The 26,796-nt window shown below is 42.0% G+C and overlaps 1 protein-coding gene across 2 annotated transcripts in view; it reads left to right on the top strand.

Moving 5' to 3' along the window:
* TTBK2 (tau tubulin kinase 2) overlaps positions 1 to 26,796 on the top strand; it is a 121,113-nt gene that overhangs the window by 70,257 nt on the left and 24,060 nt on the right. For both annotated transcript variants that reach the window (XM_084847590.1, XM_084847581.1), the window contains exons 6-9: positions 4,080 to 4,184; positions 7,813 to 7,878; positions 18,944 to 19,036; positions 20,140 to 20,265. In XM_084847590.1, the coding sequence (XP_084703716.1) occupies positions 4,080 to 4,184; positions 7,813 to 7,878; positions 18,944 to 19,036; positions 20,140 to 20,265 (390 nt within the window). The remainder of the gene's footprint in view (positions 1 to 4,079; positions 4,185 to 7,812; positions 7,879 to 18,943; positions 19,037 to 20,139; positions 20,266 to 26,796) is intronic.

Here is a 26,796-nt window from a genome sequence, read left to right as displayed (position 1 = left end):
AGTTTCTTCCTAGTGTGCCTTCAACTGCACCGCCACCACCCGCTCAATCACCTTGCCCAAAAATGGCAGATTTGAGACTGGGCGAAAGTTGTGCAGAACTTGAGGATCCAAGGAGGGTTTCTTTAAGAGTGGTCTTATCACTGCCTCCTTGAGGGCTGATGGCATCACTCCCTCCTCAAGGGAGGTGTTCACCACCGCCCTGATCCCCTCACCCAGTCTCTCTCTGCAGCCCATAATGAGCCAAGATGGGCAAGGATCAAGTAAGCAGGTGGTCGGCAGTACAGATGAAAGCACCTTGTCCACTTCATCTGGAGGAAGAAGCTGGAACCGATCCCACAAAACCGGTTTGCCACAGGCCGCCTCTTGCTCACTAACTGTATCCATAGCGTGCAGAGTAACACACCTAATCTGATAAATTTTATCTGCAAAGTGCTTTGCCAAGGCCTCACAGGAGGCCTTAGAATGCTCCAGTGGTTCCGGAGCCACAGGACCGACCAGGCTCCGGACTACTTGGAACAGCCTCCTGGGATAGCGCTCTGCAGACGCGATGGAGGCAGCATAATATTCCTTTTTTGCTGCCTTCACCGCCATGTGATAGGCTGAAGATACAGCTCTAGCCTGTGTCTGATTGTCTTTGGAGCGAGACTTCCGCCACCGGCGCTCTAGCTGTCTCACCTCCTGTTTCAGAGCTCGTAACCGCAGATTGAACCATGGTGCAGTCCGAGCCCTGTTCAGGGGGAGAGGGCGTTTCGGAGCCACCTGATCTAATGCCCCAGTGATTGCGGCATTCCAGCCACCCACCAGGGTCTCGACCGAGTGGCCGTTGGCGTGCCCCAAAGAATCCCCAAGCGTGTTCAGGAATCCATTTGGATCCATAAGATGCCTGGGGCAGACCATTTTAATGGGTCCTCCACCCCTGCGGAGGGGTTGTGGAACCGAGAAGTCCAACGTCACCAGATAGTGATCTGACCATGACAAGAGGGTGGTGGATATACCCCCGACTTCCAGATCACTCCCCGCTTCTCCAGAAACAAACACAAGGTCTAGTGCATGACCGGCTACATGGGTGGGCCCAGTTAGAATATGGTGCAGCTCTCAGGAGGCCATGGTCTCCATGAAGTCCTGAGGTGCTCCTGTGAGGATGGCCTCCGAATGTACGTTGAAGTCCCCCAACACCGATAAGTTAGGGGACTGTTCACGCACATCAGAGACCACCTCAAGCACCTCGGCCAGGGAGTCAGTCGTGCAGCGGGGTGGACGGTACATGAGCAGAATCCCCAGACTGCCCTTTGGGCCCAACCTCCAGTACATGCACTCAGCAACCTTGGTCTCCCAGAGAGGGGGTCTGGTGAAGACCAAGGACTCCCAGTAGATAACAGCCACTCCCCCTCCCTGATCCCCAGCCCTCGGCTGCTGTGCATATGAAAATCCAGCTGGACACATGGCTGCAAGGGTTGGAGCAGCAGCCTTGGCCAGCCAGGTCTCCGTAATACATGCCAGGTCTGCAACCTCATCCAGGATCATGTCATGGATGAGGGAGGTTTTCTGGGTAACAGACCTGGCATTGCAGAGCAGCCATGTGCGCTGTGGGGATTGGGAAACCTGACAGTTTGGTAGACTCGTATTACATAGATTAATATTATTCTACTTTAATATTTTTGTATTTTTCTAAAATATTCCCAGATTATGTTAGTGGGTGGTATCCAGTTAAATTCTCCCACTGAAGGAACTGCTTCCATCAGTGGAACGAGGAGAGGGATGATTCACCCTCCTTCTTGCAACACCCCACATGCCCTCAAAACATGCTCTGGGGGGGTGTTTGGGGATCCTCCAGAGCAGATATTTGAGGAGGCCCTGTGGGAAGGAGAGGAGGAGAAAGTCTTATTGTACAGGTGGACTTCCACTTGTGCAATGTTGAATTTCATCCATTAATTCCTACTTCAAATGTTATTTTAATAGTTATTTATTTATTAATTAAATAGATAATAAATGGATATCAAGTCTCATAGAATCTATCAATATATATTTTGGCTCTAGATTGTCTGATCTGATATGTCAACTTTTCCATTAGAGTAAAAGATCAGATCCTACTTCTCCACATTGAAACAGAATCAGTTTGTTCTTTTTTCCAAGGAGGTGCAATTGTCATTCTTGCTGCTACCCATGTGAAAGTTAAAAGATCTTGGGGGGGGGGGGGTTGTTCGCACCATCAAATACAGTTAATAAGCCTGAGATGGGAGAGAATTCATTGTTCTGATCTGTGATTTTCTCTGCTTCATGAAAAATGTTCTCCCAAAGTTGGTTAATTGAGGGGCGTAGCCACCACATACAGTAGTATGTGCCATTGTTTTTGCATCCTCACCAGCGTTTTTGTGACAAAGAGCCATTAATATAGCTTATAGCTATTGAGGCATCATTATGACTTTTTTTTTTTAATAGTTTGTTTATACCCTGCCTTTTAGGAGAATTCTTTACAAGGCAGCTTACAAAAAAGCGGAAAACAAACAACAAATCACATAATAAAAAATAAAATCAAAACAACAAAATAATAGAAAACAGCTGTGCTAAAAAGTCACGTTAAAAACCACGCTGGCCAATCCAGATTAAACCAATCATAAAAGCCTTTTCAAAGAGAACTTAAGTGCATGTAGAAAGGGGGCTTGCTGGATTTCCCAAGAGTGAGAGATCAGTAGTCTGGAGGCCACTGTCAAAAAGGCCTTCTCACTGTACTCACCAAACAAGACTATTTCAGTGGGAGACCAGAGAGCAGAGCCTGGGATGAAGGTCTTAAAAGCCAGGTAAGTTTGAAGAGGCAGTCCTTTAGATAACTAGGTCCTAGATCTTTTAGAGCTTTAAAGGTCAAAACCAGCACCTTAAATTGAGCATGAAATTGGTAACTTGTGTATGACAGGGATTTTTTAATCTGATTGTCTTGCTCCTACCGATATCCTAGCAGCCATATTATGTACCAATGGAAGTTTCAGAGTTGTCTTTAAAGGGGAGCCCCACATAGACAGCACTGCAGTAATCTAGTCTGGATGTCACACATGCATGCGTAACTGAAGCCAGATCTCCTTTCTTCAGATAAGGCTGCAATTGGCAAATCAGCCAAAGCTGATAGAAGGCACTTCTGGCCACTGATGATATCTGAGCATTAATTCTAGGGTTAGTGCCAGGCCCAGGAGAACTACCAAGCTCTAATCCTTAGCCCATATGCATTTTGTGCATAAAATATTTGTATGCGTGTGTTTAGAAAAATAATTTTAAAAATAAGGTATGTGTGATTACAGTGTTGTTATATTCACACCACAACAAGGTTTATAGTCCAACCATAAACCATAACTATTCATAAGTAAGTTCCACCAAGGTCAGTGCTGCATCTGGATTGCATCTTTAAAGCTACTTCGTGATATTTTGAAATTGTGTGCCAATACCATGGAATAGTACAAAATACAAGCAAATTGAGTCAACGGTACATACACTGCTGCTTTTCTCTTTACTCATGAGCAAGGGGCCATTCACAAGAGGTGAGTGGAACAGGATTTACATTAATGTTAACATTTCATCAAAGGACTTGTTCCTTAACCATCCATATTGGAGCACAGCAGAGGAGGTCTGGTATTATTTCAATTTCATTCATGTAGCATTGTGAGCTATTGTACTTGAGACTAATATATTACTCTTGAGGTAAGAATTAATTTGCTAGAAATTCCGGCAGTTTGCAATTCTTACTGATGTCTTCTTTTTTCTTAAGGCAGACAGGAATGCAGAAGGAAGTTCATAATCTATGTCATTAGTTGCCTTATCTTAGTACAAGGAAACTACCATTTTCCTTGATTTGTTGCCTGTAACTATTCAAAGCCCCCAGAGTGTGGATTTCTGTGAAACCGCTAAATCCAGGAGGGTACTATTGAAAAAGTTTTGCCACCTCATATGATGTGGAATACAGATGATGTGTTATTTTGTTTTTGTTTTTACCAAGAAGTTATAAATCAAGAGTATGAAATAAAAGCAGAATTGTAGGGAATGGCCTGTACAATATAAGAGATAAGCATGTTTTTTCCTTATTTCCTTCCCAGTCCAACTTTGCCATGGGACGTTTTCCTAGCACCTGGAGGAAGTGTTACATGCTGGATTTTGGCTTGGCACGTCAGTTTACAAATTCATGTGGGGATGTCAGACCAGTAAGAAATTCTGATTAATCCTTTTCTGAATAATTTTATGATATGATATTGGATGATCTCTTAAAATGCCTGCCAGATTGAATTGTTTCATCTGTATTTGATGCATTATACTTGGAAATTGAGAGGCTTATGTGATCCTAGTGGTTACTGTAAAGAAGTAAGAGTTGGATGGAATCATGTTCAAATTTTGTCCTGAGCTATTGACATATTGTGTGACCTTGCTGTGGTGTGATGTTGAATGCTTTGGTGCATCAGCTGGTCTGTCTGATTGGAAACAGTAAAAAGCTGGGTTTCTGAATGCACTATTCAGTGGCAGAATCAGGCTTTACCTGATATATTTTAAAATATGTAAGTACACAAATGGGTATTTTTAGTTCATAGAAAGTGTAAAGAATTGTAATGAGACATTCTTCGGCTATACACAATCTGTTTGGGTATAATAAATTCACTTGGGGATACATTTATGTAAAAAAAAGAAAAGAGCAGTAAGAGGTATATGATAGAATGTGTGATGTGTTTGGAGAGGAAGTGTGGAAATCTGCATATGGTACCAATACAGTAGAGCCTCTCAAAGGTTTGCTTATGTGATCAGAGATACCCAATACTGATTCAAAGGGTATTCTCCACATGGGGGCCTTACTCAGATATAAGTAAGGTCCCCATGTGGACCAGATATAATAGTGGCAGCCACATTTGTTGGGCTTTTAAAATTTATTTATAGATGGTTTTTCATGTGTTCTAGCATTCATTGTGGCCTCACACACCTATGTATACTTCGAATTCCTTCTAATTCTGGCAAAGTAGAAAGCCAGTATATGAACAGGTCACCACTAAGAATACTATATTGTCCTATCCAGTGTTTGGCTGAGAATAATGTCCATATACAGTTGGCAGAAATCATTTTTTCATATTATGTTGAAACACTTAGTCCTAGTCTGTCTTACCATAAATCTCAGTTTGATGTCTCATTGTAAATAGACTATATTGACTAGAGGTGGGTGAGCTCTGTCCTCCCCATTTGAATTGGATTTGCTAAAAAATAAGTCAAGCTATTTCCCCCCAAATTTCCCCCCAAATCTGGAAGGTTTTCAGTGTGCTGATTGTGTGCTAATTGCAGTTTCATAATTCCTTCAAGAGGTGTCATGAAAGTGACTTAACATTTTTATTCCAAAAGAACAGATAGAAGCGTCTTAAACATTGAATAAGTTTAGGCATCATTGGCATCTTTGCTTTAAAAGTACTTTAGCATTAAAAAAAAATTCCACTAGAAGGGGCAGTTTAAGAGCTTGGAGTGTTGTGGCTATAATTCCCTAATGTATATAGAAAAGAATGTAATTCGACAGCCATATCCTGTCCAATGTATTAAGAAATTCTATATTGCAGACTTCTAGAGCTCTAGTTTTCCAAAGTGCTTTCCTAAGCTCTACATAAATAATGATATTCTTTACTAATAACCAAAGGGCTTGTCACAATAAAATTGTGTTCACGTGGAAATGAAATAAAGTTTTGATCTTTTCATTCTCAAAATTGTCAGCTTTACGCTGCGCACACTTACTTGAGAAGTTGGGAGTAAGGCTCATTGACACAGTGGGACTTACTTCTGAGTAAACATGCAGAAGATTGTGCAGTTAGGTTTTTAAAATTTATTTAAAATCTTACCTTTTTAAACACTAGGTTTTTCCCAATAATTACACCATAACATGTTCTGACTAACAGGAAAAGCTGCCAGTTACTAAATATAGCAGTGGAAAATTAGTAATGTATTTCAGTATGTTAGCCCTTTTGGGAGGGAGGAATCCAAAATCTGCATCAGCTTTTGAATTCCTCCTGTTTATATAGTACACAAGCTATCCAGAGTTCACTTAAAAGCAGCTGTACCTTCTGTACAAGTTAAATTAGTCTGCATTAGGCAGATGCAATTATGGCAAAAGTTACTCCCATGATAACTTGCAAAACCTGCCTTTACATGGATAACCTTCCTTTAGTACTGATACTGAATCTTCTGTTGTAATGAGACAGGGAATGAAGTAATTTTCTCCAGATTTTTAGGGCATGATCCATTTGCACAGAAGGTGCAGCATCGAGGTATGTAGGATTTCTGTAGGGATCTTTGCACAGGCACATGTGCAGGCAGTGCATTGGGACATACGGGAGAATGGGAAATCAATGTGCAACCAGCCCTTCCTCCAAGTAAGGCATGAAGAGTCAGGTTGGATGGGTATACTCACGACACTGATGTATCTCCCATTCCCTCTAATGCCCCTAAATTGTATTCATGGTGTGGGTGCGGGAGAAGACTGAGCTCAGTTGAGATGTATTGCCATGAGAGGTTCGTTGGATACTCTGGCAGATAAGCCTTTTCTGATAGTTAATAAAGGGAAAAGTATTCCATAGCCTTGGTTGTCTTTCCATTACAACCGATTACTGGTGTTTTCTTCTCTGGAAAGCATAAGCCACTAAAAATAGGCCAGTTTCTAATTTTGCATATGTACTTCCTAACAAGAAACAGTCTTATTGAGCTCCCTGGTTCTGTGGAAGGTTTTACAACAGATGATGTGTTAAATTTGCATTTTTACATGTGGAATTAAATAGGAATTAACTGTAAACTCTATACACTTTTAAAAATAGACATTATATCTGTGTGTGATTTTTAATTAAACAAAATGTCATTCTTCTTTTTAATTTAATACCAGGTATACTTGATTGTCAAATGCAGAATAGAACTGTTATGTTATACAAATGCACTTTAAAAAGAGAAAGACCTTGTTTGCTTCCATTCTAATCAAGCCTGATGGTATACTACTACAGTTTCCATAATTACAGGTTTTGTGATGGTGCAGTACATTTTTGACAATGAATGTGTGGGATACATTTTCACATCTATATGAATAGAAAAATAGGTGTAAATTGAAGCACAGATAGAGTTTTTTTTTCCAGCCTGGTTTAAGAGACAGTACTATTCTGGCCATGAAGATAGTAATTCTTGTTCTAATGTAAATCCTGTCTTTAAATTGTACATTTTTCTAGTGAACTGGTAGATAATTATTTGAAAGGTTACTTTGGTTGTTATTAGTTAAAGCATTTTTACCCTGCTTTTCAGCAGCCTACATAAGATCAATATCAAACACATGAGTGGGAGTGAGTTTGTTTTTGGGTTAACCACTGCATTGTTTAACCCCTAAACAACACAGCACTCTGGGTTCAGAGTGAGCATGTCAGGCTAACAGCCTATAACTCTGATTGTAGGTTGTTGATTAAAAGTGGAAATGAGGAACATGTGGGAGGCAGTGTGCTCGCTCACTCCCGCTCATGAGAACTGCCCCAGTGGCTTCTTTCCTTCTTACCCTATTAGAATGTAATCTGTTTAAGTACAAATTGGTTTTGAACTACTCAAAGCATGATCAAAGATATGCTTGCTTATTTCCTGTTGCCACTTTAATTCTATTTATCATACAAACATATTGCAGTAATAACATAGTTTAAAGAGGCCTGTGCACCATTAGCAATGGAAGACTTCAAAGTAGAGGGACTGTGTTATTCTTTGTATTGCCTCTTTTATATATAATTGAAACTGATATTGATATACTCTGAAATATTGAATGTTTTCTCCCCTGTCTTATATTGATAGCCCCGAGCTGTCGCTGGTTTTAGAGGGACAGTGCGATATGCATCAGTCAATGCTCATAGGAACAGAGTGAGTATTAGTACTTATATTAGCCTGAATCAGGGGCGTTGCTAGGTTCTTAAAAGATCCAGTGCACAGGCCCATAACACACATTTGCGCACATATATATATATATATATATCCGAGTCTAAGCGTACCTCTAATATATATATGTGTGTGTGTGTGTGTGTGTGTGTGGTGTGTGTGCATGTGGTGTGCTTGTGTGTATAGATTACATACATAACAAATGTGCAGTGATCCCCCCACCCCACTTCAACTCAGGCCCCAATTCAGTATTTTGGAAAATATCCCGCTTCTGCTCAGGCTAGGTTGTAGTTGGACCACTTCAGCTCAGCACCAAACCTGAGTCAAGGTTTGGAAAAATGAGTCTTTATGCTTCCTGTTGACTACCATTGGAAATGGAAAAAAAACCTGTAATTTTTTCTCTTGGTCAGAACTGGATGATAATTTCAGGCATAGTAGCCCCCTAGAAGGGGATTACACCTGCCCAATGTCAGAAAAATAGGTGCAGGGTTTATATTTTAATTTTCTTTTAAAGGGAACTGCCAATAACATTTTTATTCCTTGGAAGAATTGGATAAACATTTCAGGATTCATTGCCCCATCAGAGGAGATCATGTCTCCAAATTTCAGAATGATAGCCACAAGGGTTTTTGTGCAAGGGTGGCCTTGACATTTTGAGGTCTCCAAAAGAGGACATACTTCTCTCCTTATTTTCCTTGTGGACCATTGTTCTGAAAATTACAGACAGACTACAGTTGTCCCTAAGTAAGAAACTAGCAAAGTTTCAGAAGGATAGGTGCAGCAGTTCATGTGGAAGAGGAGTTCTCCAATTTGGGGGAGGGAATGATTTGCTTTCCCTTCCATTCACCTCTTCCCCAATAGTTTTTTGAGTAAATTTGTATGAAAATGCACAGGTCATTAGAAGTGTTTCCCAAGCAAGAAACCTGCAAAGTTTCTGAAGGATATACATGCATGCAAATTTAGAATGACTAGAATTTATTTACATTTCAGCAATGTTAGCAACAGGGGAACATGGGTGGGAAGGTGCTATTGCACTCATGTCCTGCTTGTAGGTTTCCCATAGGCATCTGGTTGGCCACTGTGTGAACAGAATGCTGGACTAAATGGACTTTGGTGTGATGCAGCGTGGCTCTTCTTATGTTCTTAAATATAGAGTGCCTCTGAGCATATGCAGAATGCTTTTCTTTCACTACCGAGCACTTACATTCTCCCCCTACCAATTCTATTCCCCTCTGTGCAACCATCATACAGGTGATGGTTGCACCACTCATCACTCATCCCACCATCCTCCAGCAACTCTTCATAAAAACAGATGTCGTGTTTTGTGCAACTCTCCTCTACCTCCTCCTTGTTATGCACAAGCTTGCATTGTATCTTCCTCCGCATAACTTCATTTGTGCCAAGACTTCACCAGCTTTCAGCCAATGAGGCTGTTTTCAAAACTAGGGCTAAGTTATAGAGAAACTCTGAGCATGTACTAAGTGCCTTTCCCTCACCACTGAAGCTAGAGTTCATGCAAAATGAAAAAAACACAAATGACAAAACATGCATAAGACTGAGCTGAAAGGGTAGTCAGTTCATTAGAGGGAATTGGGTAGGCACTGTATTATGCCTGCAGTACCACGCTCATAACTCAGGACTTATTTCTGAGTAAACATGCAGAACATCAAGGTGCAAACCTCCCTGCAAAAGTAACTCATGCTGGAATCCTATGCACACTTTCCTGAGGGTAAGCCTCATTAAACATAATGGGGTTTCTGAGTAGGCATACATAGGCTTGTATAAATGAGCAGTATTTATCTTCCCTCCACTTAAAAAAACAAACCCCAAACTCCTATTTTTATTAAAGCTTTCTGTTCATAGGAACATAAGAAACTGCCTTATACTGAGTCAGACCCTGGGTCCATCTAGCGCAGTATTGTTGACACTGACTGGCAGCAGTGGCTCTCCAGAGTTTCAGGCAGGATTCTTTCCTAGCCCTACCTGGAGGTGCTGGGGATCGAACCTGGGACCTTCTGCATGCCAAGCGTGTGCTCTGCCACTAAGCTACAGCCCTTCCTATTGCTGGTTAATGGCAGCTGACAAACAAAACAATCCCAGATTTGTTTCTCTGCAACCATGTGAACCCACTTTTCTCAAAGACTCGAGTGAGAAGGAGAAAAACCAACCTTCTTGTCTGTTTGTATAAAGTCAAATACAGTTCAGAACTTCTCTTGCCCACCGAAGAGAATTCTCTTTAAGAATTCCTCAAGATATGCTCTGGGTGGAATAAAGGAGAGGAAGAAAGAACAGGATGGGGAAGGGAAGAAGAAAAGAAGAATGGTGATTGGAAATGCGGGGGGCGGGGGCGGTTGAGAGAATTCCCTAGCCAAGTGGCTCCTTTCAGAGATGTAGTACTTCAAAGGAATTTAGGAGGCTGTGGAGGGTTTGTAAGGATTGCACATACTTAAATTAACTTTATGAGGTGAGGTGGTGGAGGGCTTTTTCTAGCTTTTTTTAAATTGTAGAACCTCTTTAAAAGCCTTAGCAGTTTTTTGATCATGACGCCACATAGTCCTGACCACCCTTCTGAAATAATTTGAGTCCTACAGCTATTTCAGAGAAATTAAAGTGGAGGAGGAGAAAGAAGTTTGTGGAGGCTGACTGGATCCTTTGCTGTACTGAAGCTACTAAACTTCTGCAGAATCCAAAGGTTCCACTTTGGGGCAGTAAAATCAGGTGCTGTGTGAAATACCAGTATTTCACATGGAGCTCTTTCTTCCCTTTCTTCTCCCTCTTCAAAATTTCATTGCAAGGAAGCTCCCAACAGTGGGCATGTAAGAGCAGAAAAGTAGGGGAAGAGGAGTTTTTGCACCTCAAAAAAAACCTACACCAGAGATTAGGGATAGTAACCTCCTAATGGTTACCTTAAATACCTTCTGATTAGGAATCCTAATCCCATGTGGCTTGGTAGTTTTTACTTACTCTTTTAGTCTTTGAGAAAAGGAAACTTTACGCATGGCTAGCACAAAAGCCACTGGCCCTAACTGTCTGAAATTTGGCAGGTTCAGTCAGCTCCATAGGGGCTGCCAGGTTACCAAATTCCAGGCACTTATGTGGAAGAACAAAAAAATTATAGCTCTTTGCTTTTACACATTTTCTTGAAAATAACAAATTGTACCTGTGACTAGTACAAAAGCCACTGGACCTAACTTCCTGAAATTGGGCAGGTTCAATCAGCTCCATGGGGGCTACCATGTCTCCACATTTCATGTATTTATCCTACAAAATAAAAAAAGTTATGGCCGTTTCTGTTTTCCAATGCAAGTCAATGGGAAAATGTAAAAAAATGGCAATTAGGACAGCTCAAAAGATCTGGGACCCAGCTCAAAAAAGAATCGGGGCCCATGCCCAGGTAAGCCCTTTCTAATGACGCCCCTGGCCCAAATGTTTAGTAATTAATTAATTTTGTGGTCCTCATTTGAATGGTGTGTTTATCGTAGCTTTCTGCCTTTCTTGTGTTTTTCTATAACATTTATAATTGAAAATAATATCGTTTGAAATATTAAAAATGTTTGCTTGTGCTGCTTTAATTAGACTGGGTGTTCTGGCAATAGAATCATAGAATAGTAGGGTTGGAAGGGGCCTACAAGGCCATCTGGTGATGTCCATGTGTGGAGTTGCCTCTTGTGCTGTTGGAAAAGAGTGTTTGCTATGATCAGCGTGTTCTCTTGGCAAAACTCTATTAGCCTTTGTCCTGCTTCATTTTGTAAACCAAGGCCATGCTTGCCTGTTATCCTGGTTGTTTCTTGACTTCCTACTTTAGCATTCCAATCCCCTATGATGAAGAGGACATCTTTTGTTGGTGTTAGTTCTAGAAGGTGTTGTAGGTCTTAGAATCATAGAATCATAGAATAGTAGGGTTGGAAGGGGCCTACAAGGCCATCGAGTCCAACCTCCTGCTCAATGCAGGAATCCAAGTCAGAGCGTCCCTGACAGATGGCTATGCAGCCTCGTCTTGAACGCCTCCAGTGTGGGAGAGCCCACCACCTCCCTAGGTAATTGGTTCCATTGTTTTATTGCTCTAACAGTCAGGAAGTTTTTCCTGATGTTCAGCCGGAATCTGGCTTCCTGTCACTTGAGCCCATTATTCTGTGTCCTGCACTCTGGGATGATCAAGAAGAGATCCTGGCCTTCCCCTCTGTGACAACCTTTCAAGTACTTGAACAGCGCTATCATATCTCCCCTCAGTCTTCTCTTGTCAAGGCTAAACATGCCCAGTTCTTTCAGTCTCTCTTCATAGGGCTTTATTTCCAGTCGCCTGATCATCTCTGTTGCCCTCCTCTGAACCCTCTCCAGTTTGTCTGCATCCTTCTTCAAGTGTGGTGCCCAGAACTGGACACAGTACTGCAGATGAGGCCTAACCAGTGCTGAGTAGAGGGGAACTAGTACTTCCCGGGATTTGGAAGCTATGCTTCTATTAATGCAGCCCAAAAGAGCATTGGCCTTTTTTGCAGCCACATCACATTGTTGGCTCATATTCAGCTTGTGATCGACAACAATTCCAAGATCCTTCTCGCTTGTAGTGTGGTTGAGCCACGTATTCCCCATCTTGTCACTGTGCATTTGGTTTCTTTTTCCTAGGTGCAGAACTTGGCATTTATCCCTATTAAATGTCATTCTGTTGTTTTTGTGCCCAGCGCTCCAGTCTATCCAGATCACTTTGAATTTTGTTTCTGTTTTCCAAAGTATTAGCTATCCCGCCCAATTTTGTGTCATCTGCAAATCTGATCAGCATTCCCTGCACCTCCTCCTCCAAGTCATTCATAAAAATGTTGAAGAGCACTGGGCCCAGGACTGAGCCTTGCGGTACCCCACTCGTTACCTCTCCCCAGTTTCAGAAGGTCTCATTGATAAGCACTCTTTGAGTCTGATTCTGTAGCCAACTGTGGATCCACCGGATCATTGTTTCATCTAGCCCACTTTGAGCAAGTTTGCTCATCAGGATATCATGGGGTACTTTGTCGAAAGCTTTGCCGAAGTCGAGGTATATGATGTCCACAGCATTCCCACGGTCCACAAGGGAGGTTACTTGATCAAAAAATGAGATCAGGTTCGTCTGACAGGACTTGTTTTTGACAAATCCATGTTGGCTTTGAGTAATCACGGCATTGTTTTCAAGGTGCTTCCAGATGGATTGCTTTATCATCTGCTCCAGAATTTTCCGAGGGATTGATGTCAGACTGACTGGTCTGTAGTTCCCAAGTTCCTCCTTTTTACCCTTTTTTGAAGATAGGGACAACATTAGCCCTCCTCCAGTCATCTGGTACTTCCCCCATCCTCCATGATTTCTCAAAGAGAATAGACAGCACTTCTGAGAGTTCTTCTGCCAGTTCCTTTATTACTCTAGTATGCAGTTCATCTGGCCCTGGAGATTTGAACTCATTCAAAGTAATTAGGTGTTCCTTGACCATATGCCTATCAATCTCAAACTGCAATCCTGCCCCTTCAGCCTGTACTTTGCCTTTGCCAGGGGGCTCATAGACCCTCTTTTGGGAGAAGACTGAGCCAAAGTAGGAATTGAGCACCTCTGCCTTTTCTTTGTCATCTGTTATCATTTTGCCATCCTTATTTAATAGCTGAACCACCATTTCTTTCCTCTGCCTTTTACTATGCACGTAGCTGAAGACAGCCTTTTTGTTGCATTTAGCATCCCTCGCTAACCTCAGCTCGTTCTCAGCTTTAGCCTTCCTGACGCCATCCCTGCAATTCTGTGCTATCTGCCTGTACTCTTCCTTTGTTACTTGGCCTTCGTTCCACTTCCTACATGTGTCCTTTTTTGTTTTCAGGTCATCCCTAACCTTTTGGGAAGCCACATTGGCTTCTTCTGTTGTCTTCCACCTTTTCTTCTTGTTGGAATTGTTTGTGATTGTGCCTTGAGAATTTACTTTTTTAAAAGCTTCCACCCATCTTGGACTCCTTTTCTCATTAGCGTCACTTGCCATGGGACCTTACTGATCATTGTTCTGAGTTTATTAAAATCAGCTTTCCTAAAATCCAGGGTACGCGTTTGACTACACTTTGGTTTTGCTTCCCTTAGAACCAAGAACTCAAGTACAACATGGCCGCTTTCCCCCAGAGTTCCTGTAACTGCTACTTTATCCACTAAGTCATCTCTGTTGGTTAGGATCAAGTCAAGGATAGCCGATCCTCTAGTTCCTTCCTCTACTTTCTGTAGGAGGAAGTTATCCGCCACACAAGTCAGGAATTTCCTGGAAGGGCCATGTTTTGCAGAATTTGTCTCCCAACAAATATCAGGGAAATTGAAGTCCCCCATTACTACTACATCATGCTTCTTTGAAACATTGGCTATTTGCTTTTCAAAAGTTTCATCCTTTTCTTCTCCTTGATTGGGTGGGCGGTAGTAGACTCCGACCACCAGGTTCCTTTTATTCTTTGCTCCATTTATTTTGATCCAGATGCTCTCGGTGGGGCTACCAAGCTCCTCCTCCTGTATTTCTGTGCAGAGATATGTATTTTTCACATACAGTGCAACCCCACCTCCCTTTCTGTTCTTCCTGTTCTTTTTGAACAAGCTATATCCTTCAATTGCTGTATTCCAGTCATGAGAGTCATCCCACCAAGTCTCAGTTATACCTATCAAGTCATAATTTCCCTCCTGCATTAAGAGTTGAAGTTCGTTCTGTTTGCTTCCCATACTCTGGGCATTAGTTTTTGACATCGAAGACCATGTGCTTTATAGTCTGGCTTTCTTCCTACATGTTTCTGAAGACTATTATTGGGCGCTGTTAGAGCTGTTTGTTGTGGTGCATGAGCCTTCGTCCATTGTTACCCCCCACTTTACGTCTCCCTCCCCCGTAGGATTCAGTTTAAAGCCCTCCTGATGAAGTACTTCATGCCGTGGCCAAACACATTCTTCCCAGCCTTTGCGAGGTGCAACCCGTCCCTTGCCAACAGCCCATCTTCCAGGAAGTATAGCCCGTGGTCCCAAATCCAAATCTCTTGCACCAGCACCACCTTCGTAGCCAGTCATATTCACCCAGAGTATTTTTCTTTCCCTTTCTATCCCTCTTCTAACTTCTGGAAGGATGGATGAGAAAACTATCTGGGCCCCAAAGTTCTTGAGTTTCCTTCCCAAAGCTTCAAAGTCTGACGTGATCAAGCGTAGCTCCGCTTGGCGGTATCATTACTCCCACATGGATGAGAAGAAAGGGTTACCTGTCAGTGGGCTTTATGAGTGCAGGCAACCTTGCAGTCACGTCTCTAATCCATCCTCCCGGGTGAGTCCACCTGGCGAGTCCACGGGTCTTCGTGACAATAGAAATAATACTACAATTTAAATTTGTTTTAATAATTGCATTGCTATTTTAATCACACGCCATGATACTAGCACACAGAACATGAAGAAGTGGATGGTGTGAATACTATCTTTATTATACGTGTCTGCATGTAGGAAAAAACACAAATCATACTGAGGGTTTATGCATGAATTGTTGGCTTACCAGATTTGTATAATGTAAATGGTATGCGTATTTTCAGTTTGTGGATATTATGGAGGATGAAGGAGGGATTGGTTCCAGAGGAGTAATGTGGTAACTTAGTGAAATGGTTACTTTTGTACTAAGATGCAGTGCTAGTTAAATATAAGAGTTGTAGGTATTGGGGAGTTTGCAGGGCAAGGGTGTAATGAAGGGACACCTATGCCCTCTTCCCCTATAAGAGGTTGATAGAGATTGGGCTGGGCTGGGAGAAGGGTGCTGTTCTGTAAGATGTAAAAAAGATGTTCAAAACAACTCTTTTGCTTCTTGGATGCTATAGTTGATACAGACCCAGTAGATCTGACTTTGGCCCCTGCTTGTCCAGTGTTGTTGGATACTTTTCAATTTGTACAGCCTGAGGATGTGGACAGGATCCCTGGAGAGGTGAGAGCCACCATGTGTGTTCTAGATCCTTGCTCTTCCTGGCTCATAAAAGCAGCCAGAGGTGGACTGGCGGAGTGGGTAAGGGGAGTGGTTAATGCCTCCCTTAGGCAAGGCAGAGTTCCAGCCTGCTTGAAGGAGGCGGTGGAGAGACCTCTGTTAAAAAAGCCTTCCCTGAACCCCACTATATTGGATAATTATCGGCCAGTCTCCAATATTCCATTTCTGGGCAAGATATTGGAGCGCATGGTGGCCTCCCAACTCCAGGGATTCCTGGATGAGAAAGATTATCTAGATCCATTTCACTGTGGCTTCAGACCCGGTTATGGGACAGAAACAGCTTTGGTTGCCTTGGTGGATGACCTATGCCAGGAACTAGACAGGGGGAGGGTGTCCCTGTTGGTTCTGCTGGACCTCTCAGTGGCTTTTGATACCATCGACCATGGTATCCTTCTGGGCTGCCTCGCTGGGATGGGACGCATTGTTTTACAGTGGCTCCATTCCTTCTTGGAGGGGCGGACCCAGAAGGTGGTGCTGGGGGATTCCTGTTCGACTCCCTGGCCATTGGCTTGTGGAGTCCCTCAAAGTTCTGTTTTGTCCCCCATGCTATTTAACATATACATGAAACCACTGGGAGAGGTTGTCCGGACTTTTGGGGTTTGGTGTCACCAGTACGCTGATGACACCCAACTCTACTTTTCCTTTCCATCTAATTCCAAGGAAGCTGTTGCAGTGCTGAACTGGTGTCTGTCGGCAGTAATGGACTGGATGAGGGCAAACAAATTGAGGCTTAATCCAGACAAGACAGAGGTGCTCCTGGTCAGTCGAAAGGTAGATCAGGGAATAGGGATACAGCTTGTGCTGGATGGGGTTACACTCCCCCTGAAGACAAAGGTCCGCAGCTTGGGTGTACTTCTGGATTCAGCGCTGAGCCTGGATGCCCAGGTTTCAGCAGTGGCCAGGAGTGCATTTGCACAGTTAAAGCTAGTGCGCCAGCTGCGCCCGTTCCTGGAGATGTCTGACTTGGCCATGGTGACACATGCCTTAGTTACATCCCGTTTGGATTATTGTAACGCGCTTTACATGGGTCTGCCTCAGAAGAGTGTTCGGAAACTTCAGCTGGTTCAAAGAGCTGCTGCCAGCCTGCTGACTGGGGCTGGTTACAGGGAGCTTACAACTCCCCTGTTAAAACCACTTCAGTGCCTCCCGGTCTGTTTCCAGGCACAATTCAAAGTGCTGGTTATGTCCTATAAAGCCCTATACGGCTTGGGTCCAGGTTATCTGAAAGACCATATTCTCCCCTATGAGCCTACTTGTTCCCTGAGATCTTCAGGGGAAGCCCTTCTCGCTGTCCCTCCATCATCACAGGCACGCCTGGTGGGTACATGGGAGAGGGCCTTCTCGGTGGCTGCCCCAAGGCTCTGGAACTCCCTTCCCAGGGAGGCGAGAGTGGCACCCTCATTGATATGCTTTCATAGGCATGTAAAAACTTTTTTGTTTCAGCAGGCCTTTGGGGATAACTAGTTTGGACCTGTGAAAATATGACGTATGGATACTATTTTTGTTGTTCTGGTTGTCTTTTAATGTTTTGATATTTTTACGATTTTAATATTGATGATTTAATTATATTTTTAACTTTTGTACACTTGTATTTCTATTTCTATTTATAGGTTTCAGTTGTATAAGTTTTAACGTTGTAAAGCTGTCTTGAGTCCCAGTATTGGGGAAAAAGGCGGGATATAATAATAATAATAATAATAATGATGATGATGATGATGATGATGATGATGATAGAAAACTGGTAGGAAGAACTCTTCTTTTGGCCTCTCTTTGCTTTCCATCTTATCACACTCTTATAGAGCTGTTTATCTGTTAGCCTTAGGTTGGGTGGGAGAGATTGGTATAGGAGCAACAAGAAATTTCCTCAGTGTGGTTACAGAAAAAAGGTGATATGTATATCATTTTTTCATTGTCAGGTTTTACAAGTTGAGGGAGAACAGGGAGCACTTTGCTGTTCTTGACCTGGTGATTTTTAAGTCAAACATTTATGATGCAGTTCAGGAAGAGGTCACTGACCTTGCTTATACTATCAGACATGGCTGTCTACTCATGGCTTGCACCAGCAATTAACAATGACAGGCAGCTCTCCATGGGTGTTTAATGAGGCACAGAGCCAAGCCCTTGGTCCTTTTGCAATCTGTAATCTGCCTTCCCTGCTGCTCTCCTGGAACTGGGTAGACCAGCAGAAGTGAGTATTGAGGATCACAGAAGTGACACAAGGAAATATGTTTGCTAGGGGCAGGTCAAATCTCCAGTTCAGGAGCAGGCCAAGAAAGGCAACTGGTTCTGTGAACAGCTGTGCACCAATAATTGCCTGTTCAGTAATTCAGCCAGATACTTGGAACAACATAAGAACAGAATTTGAGTTTAGGGAAAAATGTGAAATATATTCAGAATAATTTAAAACTTTTTTGTTTCTAGTTCATGCCCTTAAAGATTAATAGAATTATAGATGTTTATGGTCCTCACTTAATCTGAGCCCGGAGAACAGTTAAATTCTAAGATTAATTTTCTTACAAGTGGGATTTGCAACAAAATGTTTCATTGTAGAGAGCTTCTTCCAGGGTGCTAGCCAACTAGCTATGCCAGGATAGGCCATTCCATTCCATTCCTCCCCCACTCCCTCCTGGTTTTCTGTTTTCTTTTCTTTCCCTCTCCCCTCTAACAGTCAATTAACACTCTGTGGCCACTGAGCATGTTCAGTCCTCATTGGGCTGTTTTTGCCTTCTCTTTTTTCTAAAGGCTTTTTGTTCTTCTGCAAGCCTTGGAGTTCCCCCAGACCTGCTGATTATCTCTGCCTTGTGTGTGGATTGTGCTGTTTTGGCTACATAAGGATTGGCACTTGGAAATTGAGTTCGCTATTAGTACATATGATTTTATTAGTGTTAAGATTTTGGGTCTCATTTTCTGTGTCACTGCTTACACGTTAAGATAAAAAAATATTCCCCTTTATCTCCATAACTTGTCGTCTTTATATTAGGTTTTTGGTTGGTGAATACAGTGTCTTTGTGTAGTGCTACAAAACAGTGAATTAGCTATATAACAACATGCAGTCTCCTTTTTTTCTATAGGAAATGGGACGCCATGATGACCTCTGGTCTCTTTTTTACATGTTAGTGGAATTTGTGGTTGGACAACTGCCTTGGAGGAAAATTAAAGACAAGGTCTGTTGAGAAATTATACTGATTGAAATAAAATTTGTGTCAAATGATGTGGTGCTAAATTCATAAACGTGGAAGCACAACAGGGATTAAAAAAAAATAATGGGAGCAATTTTCATACGGCCACATTGTGTGGAGTGGGGTGGTTTAATTCTTCTCTTCCCAGCAGTGATTCTGAAAAAAAAAAAATCCCACCTTTCTGCTGTTAGCATTGGTACTATTAGGACCTTTTTCCTAATGTTAACAGCAGCTGGTGTGTGTGTGTGATTTTTGTCATTGTGGCTGGGGAGGGAGAAGATAAACCACCTTGCTTCATGTGCTGTGGTCCCAATGAAAATTGCTCCTTTAATGCCTATTAAAAATTTTAAAATCCCTGATGTATTTTGAAGTGACACATTGGGCTCATTCTCACTTAGTTAACCCACAATTTGCCAGGTTGTGTGCTGGTGTGTGCCACTGCTGCTTTGTATAATCAACCTCCGATTGGTCCGGTCGGAGGTTGTTTTGTGACATGTGAACCCAGACAGTATGAGTTAATTGTGGGGTAAACAACCCACAGTTAAAAACGAATTGTAGGTTAACTGCAGGTTGTTTAACCCATGAATAACCCATAGACCCAGTTTGCATGATCATCATGGATTAAACAAGCCACGGTGGCTTATTTAAGCTGGCGTGCATGCCAGGCACCATTTGCCTAATTACCCGCTCAGGTGCGGCTTGTTGTGTTGTTCCAACACAAGCAGCTACAAAGCAATGTTATTTCAGTACATTAATTATTTGAATAGCTGGTACGGAGCTCCATTTACCTAAGATAAATAGAGTTAATAGAGACATATCCAATAGCATTTTTTTTTTACTTAAATGATATGCCTGGCTGTTTGGGCAAATATGGACTGCATTAAAGTGTGCTACTGTCCTTGATGTTTAAAACCAGATCTATTGATATTTACCTGAATGAAGGAATTAGAAAGTCAGATATGAGGTTGTACTATAAGCATAATAATTTCAACTTAGTATAGGTTTTACTCTAATGTCTTTAAAGTAGTGTGTAAATATTTGCTGTTTAGAAGGGAAGTATGGTAACTATTTCATTTTCCTGCTTGTAGGAGCAAGTGGGCTCCATAAAAGAGAGATATGACCACCGGCTGATGCTGAAACATCTCCCTCAGGAATTTAACATCTTTCTAGATCACATTTCTACTTTAGATTATTTTACCAAGCCTGACTACCAGGTATGATTTTTATTTTATGTCTAGTAAATTTTCTTTCCTTCTTATTCTCTTAGTTATATTGATAATATACGGCTTACACCTTCTAGGCTTATTGAAAATAGTTATTCTAAAAGGTTTGTTTCAGGGCCTTGCAGGTTATAGCTAGGATTTGATTAGAAGTAGCCTGGAAGGGCTTGGGCCTATTCAGCATCTGGAATATCAGAATCTGTGTCATCTTATCTCTGTCAGTGTTCTTAGAGCAGAGCCAGGGGGAGTCACCCAGCTCCCTCTCAACCTGCTGGTCTGGCCTTGGCAGGCAGGGAGGCAGGAAGCTGTCCATGAGAACCTGACAGAAGTGGGGTGGGGTTTGCAGAAGGGTCGCCCAGGTTGAGGCGTCACTGCTGGAAGGCTGAGCAGTGATGCCCTATTTAGACAGGGGCCTTTCTGAAAGGCTAAAGGCCCTTGTCTGTCAAGGGATCTGGAGGGGGTGTCTTACAGTTATGCCTTCTCTTTTAAGCTGATGCAAAAGTGAAGAGCCTTTGCTAGGAACATCTTGTCTTCATTGCCCAAAGCCTTCTCTGTTTGGATCCATCATTGCCTGGGCTTTTGGAGGCACTCTGCATATGGACTGGAACTTTGGATTGTTAAGGACTTGCCATAAAAAGTACTGTGAGGCTTTTCATAGACTTGAACTCTTGTTGCTGTGGATTGTGTGCGTCTGTTTGTTGTCAGCTCAGCGTACTGGCAGGCTGGGTTTGATCTACGACTTTTGGTCTTGCCTCTGCCTGGATACATGCAGTGTGGAGTTACCAACGCAAAAGTGGTGGCATGGAACTCCCTGTGTGTCTGGGTTAACCCTTCCTTTGATCTTGACCATGTAGCCTGGAGTTACCAAAAAAAGATTCAAAGTTGGACTCTGTATGGGTGTGGTTTGTTTAGGCCCTTCAAAAAGTTATCCCTTGATTGCCTGATGGGTTCATTCCAGGAATCATTCCTTTTCCATATCTGGGGTTGGAACCTCATGAAAGGATTGCCTGGGTTAAGTACCTAGCTATCCAAAGTCCCTTTCCTTGTATTCAGAACCATGGAGAATGACAACAGGGAAATCACGTTGATGAGGATCTCAGTCACGGTAGCTTTGTTTAGCTTTGGACTGTTCTGGAATTAGATAAAGCCTATAGCTACTGGCTATGAGCTATATGATTTCTGAAGAGTGTAACCATTAAGCTTTTGCTGTGGGATTCCCTGCAATAAAGAAATCTCACTGATTTGGGTGTCCTGTGTCAGATTGCCTGAGCATGTGCGCTGTGGGGATTGGGAAACCTGACAGTTTGGTAGACTCGTATTACATAGATTAATATTATTCTACTTTAATATTTTTGTATTTTTCTAAAATATTCCCAGATTATGTTAGTGGGTGGTATCCAGTTAAATTCTCCCACTGAAGGAACTGCTTCCATCAGTGGAATGAGGAGAGGGATGATTCACCCTCCCTCTTGCAACACCCCACATGCCCTCAAAACATGCTCTGGGGGGGTGGTTGGGGGATCCTCCAGAGCAGATATTTGAGGAGGCCCTGTGGGAAGGAGAGGAGGAGAAAGTCTTATTGTACAGGTGGACTTCCACTTGTGCAATGTTGAATTTCATCCATTAATTCCTACTTCAAATGTTATTTTAATAGTTAGAATCAGAGGAGTGAAACACTCACTGTAATTCCACAATTTAGAGAAAGACAGCATATGATTAGTATAGTCCTGTTACTATTCTAGTATGTTCTAGTAAATATTTTGACATGTATTCATGTCTCTCCCAATCAATAGTAAAATTTCATTACGTACATTATTGTTATATTCTATTTTTGGTTCTTGTGTTCTGTCAGATGATATCCAAATAAATCCATGCTAACCGGGTTAGGGGACTGCTGAAGTAAAAAAGAAAACAAAACATCAGCTGAACTGATGATTTTCTTTTTTATGGATCTCTGTAACTTGGTATCTATGAGAGAAATGCAGTCAACATGTTTCAGTACATTGACCTGTGCCTGGGAATTGGGTTTCCACTGCATTTTTTGGTGTGGTGTGCATAGTTTTTCTGCAGGAAGTACAGTTTTGCATTGGAAAAATTAGCTGATCAGGCATCAATACCACCATGCTCTTATTGGGTAGTTTTGCAAAAAGTTGTAGAAGAACCCAGAAGGCATTCTAAAAGTAGAATACACAACAGCCTCCATTTCCTTATTTCTGCCATTACGTGTGTGTGTGTGTGTGTGTGTGTGTGTACATGCGCATGTACCCTGTTCTTTTTATTACCCAGGTTGCCTGTTAAAGTTCATACTGCAACAAATCAATGTCTGAAGTGCTATTGCACTTGTTCTGCTACTATGGATTATGGTTACTCTTCCAACTTACTTTTTTTTTTTAATTTGCAACATATTAGTAACAATCTTTTTATTTGCAACACAACATAATGATGTTTTCCAGGCATTAGTATGCATTAACAAATGAGCTTTATGGTATAAACTAAGATAGGGAAAATTAAATCCTCCCTCTTTAATTGACAGCTGCATCTTCTTCAATGAAAAACGGGGAGCCCCCCAAATAAACTTCTGAAATACTACATAAAGTTTCTGAAAGTTTGAGGAATATATAAAGGAGTATTACATAATACATAATTACCCATGACAAGACATTCATCTTAGGTATATCAACCTTACCCCAAGTGCTTAAATTAAGTTATGGCCATCTTTCCAAGTCCAGAGATATTTTCGCTAGTGGTGTGCTTATATTCAATTTAATAATTTGCGAAATATCTTTAGGCACGAATATACCGCACTTGTGGGTATCAATGAAATTGCCAATTAGTAACTACTTTGGGTAATTTTGAAACTACCTATAGGCATTAATTCAGATTTTGTCCAATTAATAGTATAACCTGAAAGTGTACCAAAGGTATCAATTAATCTCATCAATTTGGTATAGAAGACTCTAACCTACGAATGAATAACAACAAATCACCTGCACATAAAGCCATTTTATATTCAACCTGCTTGTGCACAAAACCAAAAAATATCTCTATTCTTCCTAATTGCATACATCAAGGTTTCCAAGCACAAATCAAATGTCAATGGAGACAGAGGACAGCCCTACCTTGTACCCCTCCCCAACCTAAAAACCCTGGAAGAATTCCATTTGTCATCACTTGTGACACAGGAGAGAGGTATAAAATACAAATCCATTTTAAAAACTCCTGTGGAAATCTAAAATTTGCCAAGGTCACAAACAAACTACCAATATAATTGGTCAAACACTTTCTCAGCATCAAGTGAAATAACCACTGACAAATCCGCTTTTTTAGAATTCAAAGCGATCACATTTACGGCAAGCCTTAAATTATCTGCTCTCTGTCTCTGGCAAATAAATCCCACTTGGTCAGGATGAACTAATGTATGTGTCACTCTCTGAAGCCTATGAGCCAAAATTGCCATTAATATTTAAGCATCTACATTAATTAAGGAAATTGGCCTATAATTTGCACAGTTGGTATGGTCTTAGCCAGGTTTAGGGATAACTGATATATAATCATCATATAAAAAAAACAGGTAAAGTTCCTGATTCAAAAGCCTGATGATAAAGACAAAAAGGTTTAGGAATCAAAAAATCTAAATGCAGCTTGTGCCATTCTATAGGAATACCATCTGGCCATGGAGCTTTCCCATTCCTCATATTCCCAATGACACACTTAACCTCTTCCCTCCACAAAGGCTCTGTAAGCAGCTCCTTTTTCTGTGATTCCAGTTGAGGAAGGACCAGCTCTGAAAAGAAATTTGCAAATTCTTGATTCATAAGCTCTCTGCCCCTCTTATATAATTCAGAATAAAAGTTTTGAAACTCTGAATTTATTTCTTTTGGTGTTGTGCATATATATTATTATGATTATATTTGATCAAAGGAATATAATTCCAGGTTTTTTGTTGTTTCAGCCAAAATGCCAGGAACTTGCCAGGCCTTTCTCCTCTTTCCTAGTACCTGCAGACAAGTCAATGCACATTCTGCTTTGGACAAGTGCCACTGCACTTGTTTTGCTAGTATGGATTACAGTTACTCTTTCAACATAACAGTGTATGTAGTGTGTTTAACTCATAGAAAAGAGGTGCAAATAAAATGTTTCACAATAATATCCATGTAAATGAATTTCTTCAAATTACTAATGAAACTTGTACGTCGGGTGAATGCTGCGTTAAGTTCTGTGTTAGGGTAAAATATTTTATTTTTATAGGATCATTTTTGTTGTGATTCCATGAATGGAATGGAAAACTAATACTTTTCAAATAATAACACACAAAAGGCATAGGCAAAGCACTCTCCTTGCTCCCCATCCCGTCTAGCTCCCCAGGATACTTCCTACGAGCCCCAGTTTGCTTTTTGCTTTTTTCTGGGTGGCAGGGTATACTGGGCTGCAGCCACTCACCCACATTTCTATATCCTGTGTGGGGCCCAGAAATCAAGTTGGGGCTGGAGGCTGGTGCTTCATTTTGCAGCACGTTAGCTTTCCAGTTTTAAAAAGTGTTTTTCGATCAAAATATCTAAAAAATAAAATAAAAGTCAAGGGCAGGGAACCTGGCAGCCATCAAGAGAGGTGCTCACAAGCACCTTGTTGGAGACCCCAGGGCTAATGCCAGATGCAGCCTCATGGATGCTGGAGGGGTTCAGAAAATCTGAACAAATAACTCCAGTCTTGTGCTATCTGCACTGGCTACTAGTACGTTTTCAGGCTGAATTCAAAGTGCTGGTGTTAACCTGGTCTTAAGCCATTAAGTGCTTTAAAGGTTATCTGAAGGATTACCTTCACCCATACAATCCCGCCCATATGCTAAAATGTAACTTGGGGGTCCTTCTTGAGTCCCCTGAAAATCTGCTCTGGAACTTCAGGAAACTTCTGGAACAGTAGGGGAGGTGGTAGAGGGAGGGGGAAATCAGTGAAAATCCTCTGCCCCTTTTGCTAATGGTGGCATTCTGAGCAGAATTCTGCCCAAGGATGCTCCTGCTGGTAGAATAAAAACTCCTGATCCATCCCAATATGTTTATTTCAATTTTTGTTCCATCGAACCTCTGAACAGTGGAGGTGGATTATAATGTGTCTAAACCCATAAATAATGTCTGTAAAAACCCATGAAAGCCAATCAAATTAGAATTTCCAGAAAAAAACTCACCACTATCAACATAACCCTTGAGATATGAGCAAGCTTTTTCCCCTTGCATGCAGCCCACTTTGCTCCACCCTTCATGGTAATCAAACCAGGAAGTCTCTATTTATTTATTTATTTATTTATTTCATTTCATTTCATTTCATTTCTATACTGCCCAATAGCCGAAGCTCTCTAATTAACCATAGTTTCCAGTTTCGTTCAACCTGAGGAACTATGGGCAGAATCCAACAGGGCAGTTAAGCCCTCACAGATTCCCTTCCACCTTGCCATTCCCTGCCACAAGTGGTAGGCCCCACCAATTCTGTTGCCCAAGCAGGACCCACTGCTCGTTGTTGTTGTTCAGTTGTTAAGTCGTGTCCGACTCTTCATGACCCCATGGACCATAGCATGCCAGGCCTTCCTGTCCTCCGCTGTCCCCCGGAGTGTGCTCAAGTTCATATTCATTGCATTGGTGATGCTATCTAGCCATCTCATCCTCTGCCGTCCCCTTCTCCTTTTGCCTTCAATCTTTCCCAGCATCAGGGTCTTTTCCAGTGAGTACCCACTGCTTAAAAAGGTAAAGGTGTCCCCAACTAGTCGTGTCCGACTCTAGGGTGCGGTGCTCATCCCCGTTTCTAAGCCGAAGAGCCAGTGCTGTCCGAAGACACTTCCGTGGTCATGTGGCCGGCATGACTGAACACCGAGGTGCACGGAACGCTGTTACCTTTCCTGCCGAGGCGGTACCTATTTATCTACTTGCAATTTCTTGCTTTCGAACTGCTAGGTTGGCAGAAGCTGGGACTGAAGACAGGAGCTCACTCCGTCACGCAGCACTCGGGTCTCGAATTGCTGTCCTGCCGACCTTCCAGTCTGCAGTTCAGCATCTTAACCACTAAGCCACCGTGGCCCTCACTAAGCCACTGCTTACACAAGGGAAATTTCGTGTTTCTTAGAGGAAGCCCCAAAGCAAATGGAAATACTTGTTTCTGGAAGCAGATCAGCAGAGCTTTTATGTGAGCTGTGCTGACCTGCCTCCTTCCAGAAACAAGCATTTCTGCTTGTTTTGAGTTAACCCCGAAAGAGCTAAATCTCCCAAGTCCAAGAGTGTGCAGAAGGGAATCTATGGGGTACAGAGAATCAGTGGGGCTGTAAGCACGCCATTGGAAACTGCCCTAAGTTTACCAGCTTTGGAACAAACCAGGACACTAAATCATGGTTTGAAAGTGGTTTAATATTCTGGTTTCTTCCTTGAAATCATAGTTCCTCAGTTTGGACGAAATGAGAAACTGTGGTTATTTAAAGGCTCCCTGGTTGGATTGTTCGAGGAGTGAAGAGGATGCATGCATGGGCAAAAGGCTAATTCGTAT

This window comes from Heloderma suspectum, chromosome 1 (genome assembly GCF_057233095.1).
Source record: "Heloderma suspectum isolate Gila_16-S chromosome 1, 16-S_ref, whole genome shotgun sequence".
In the NCBI taxonomy this organism is placed as follows: domain Eukaryota; kingdom Metazoa; phylum Chordata; class Lepidosauria; order Squamata; family Helodermatidae; genus Heloderma; species Heloderma suspectum.
The sequence above is the reverse complement of the archived record's forward strand: the minus strand, read 5'-3'. Positions and strand labels throughout refer to the sequence as shown.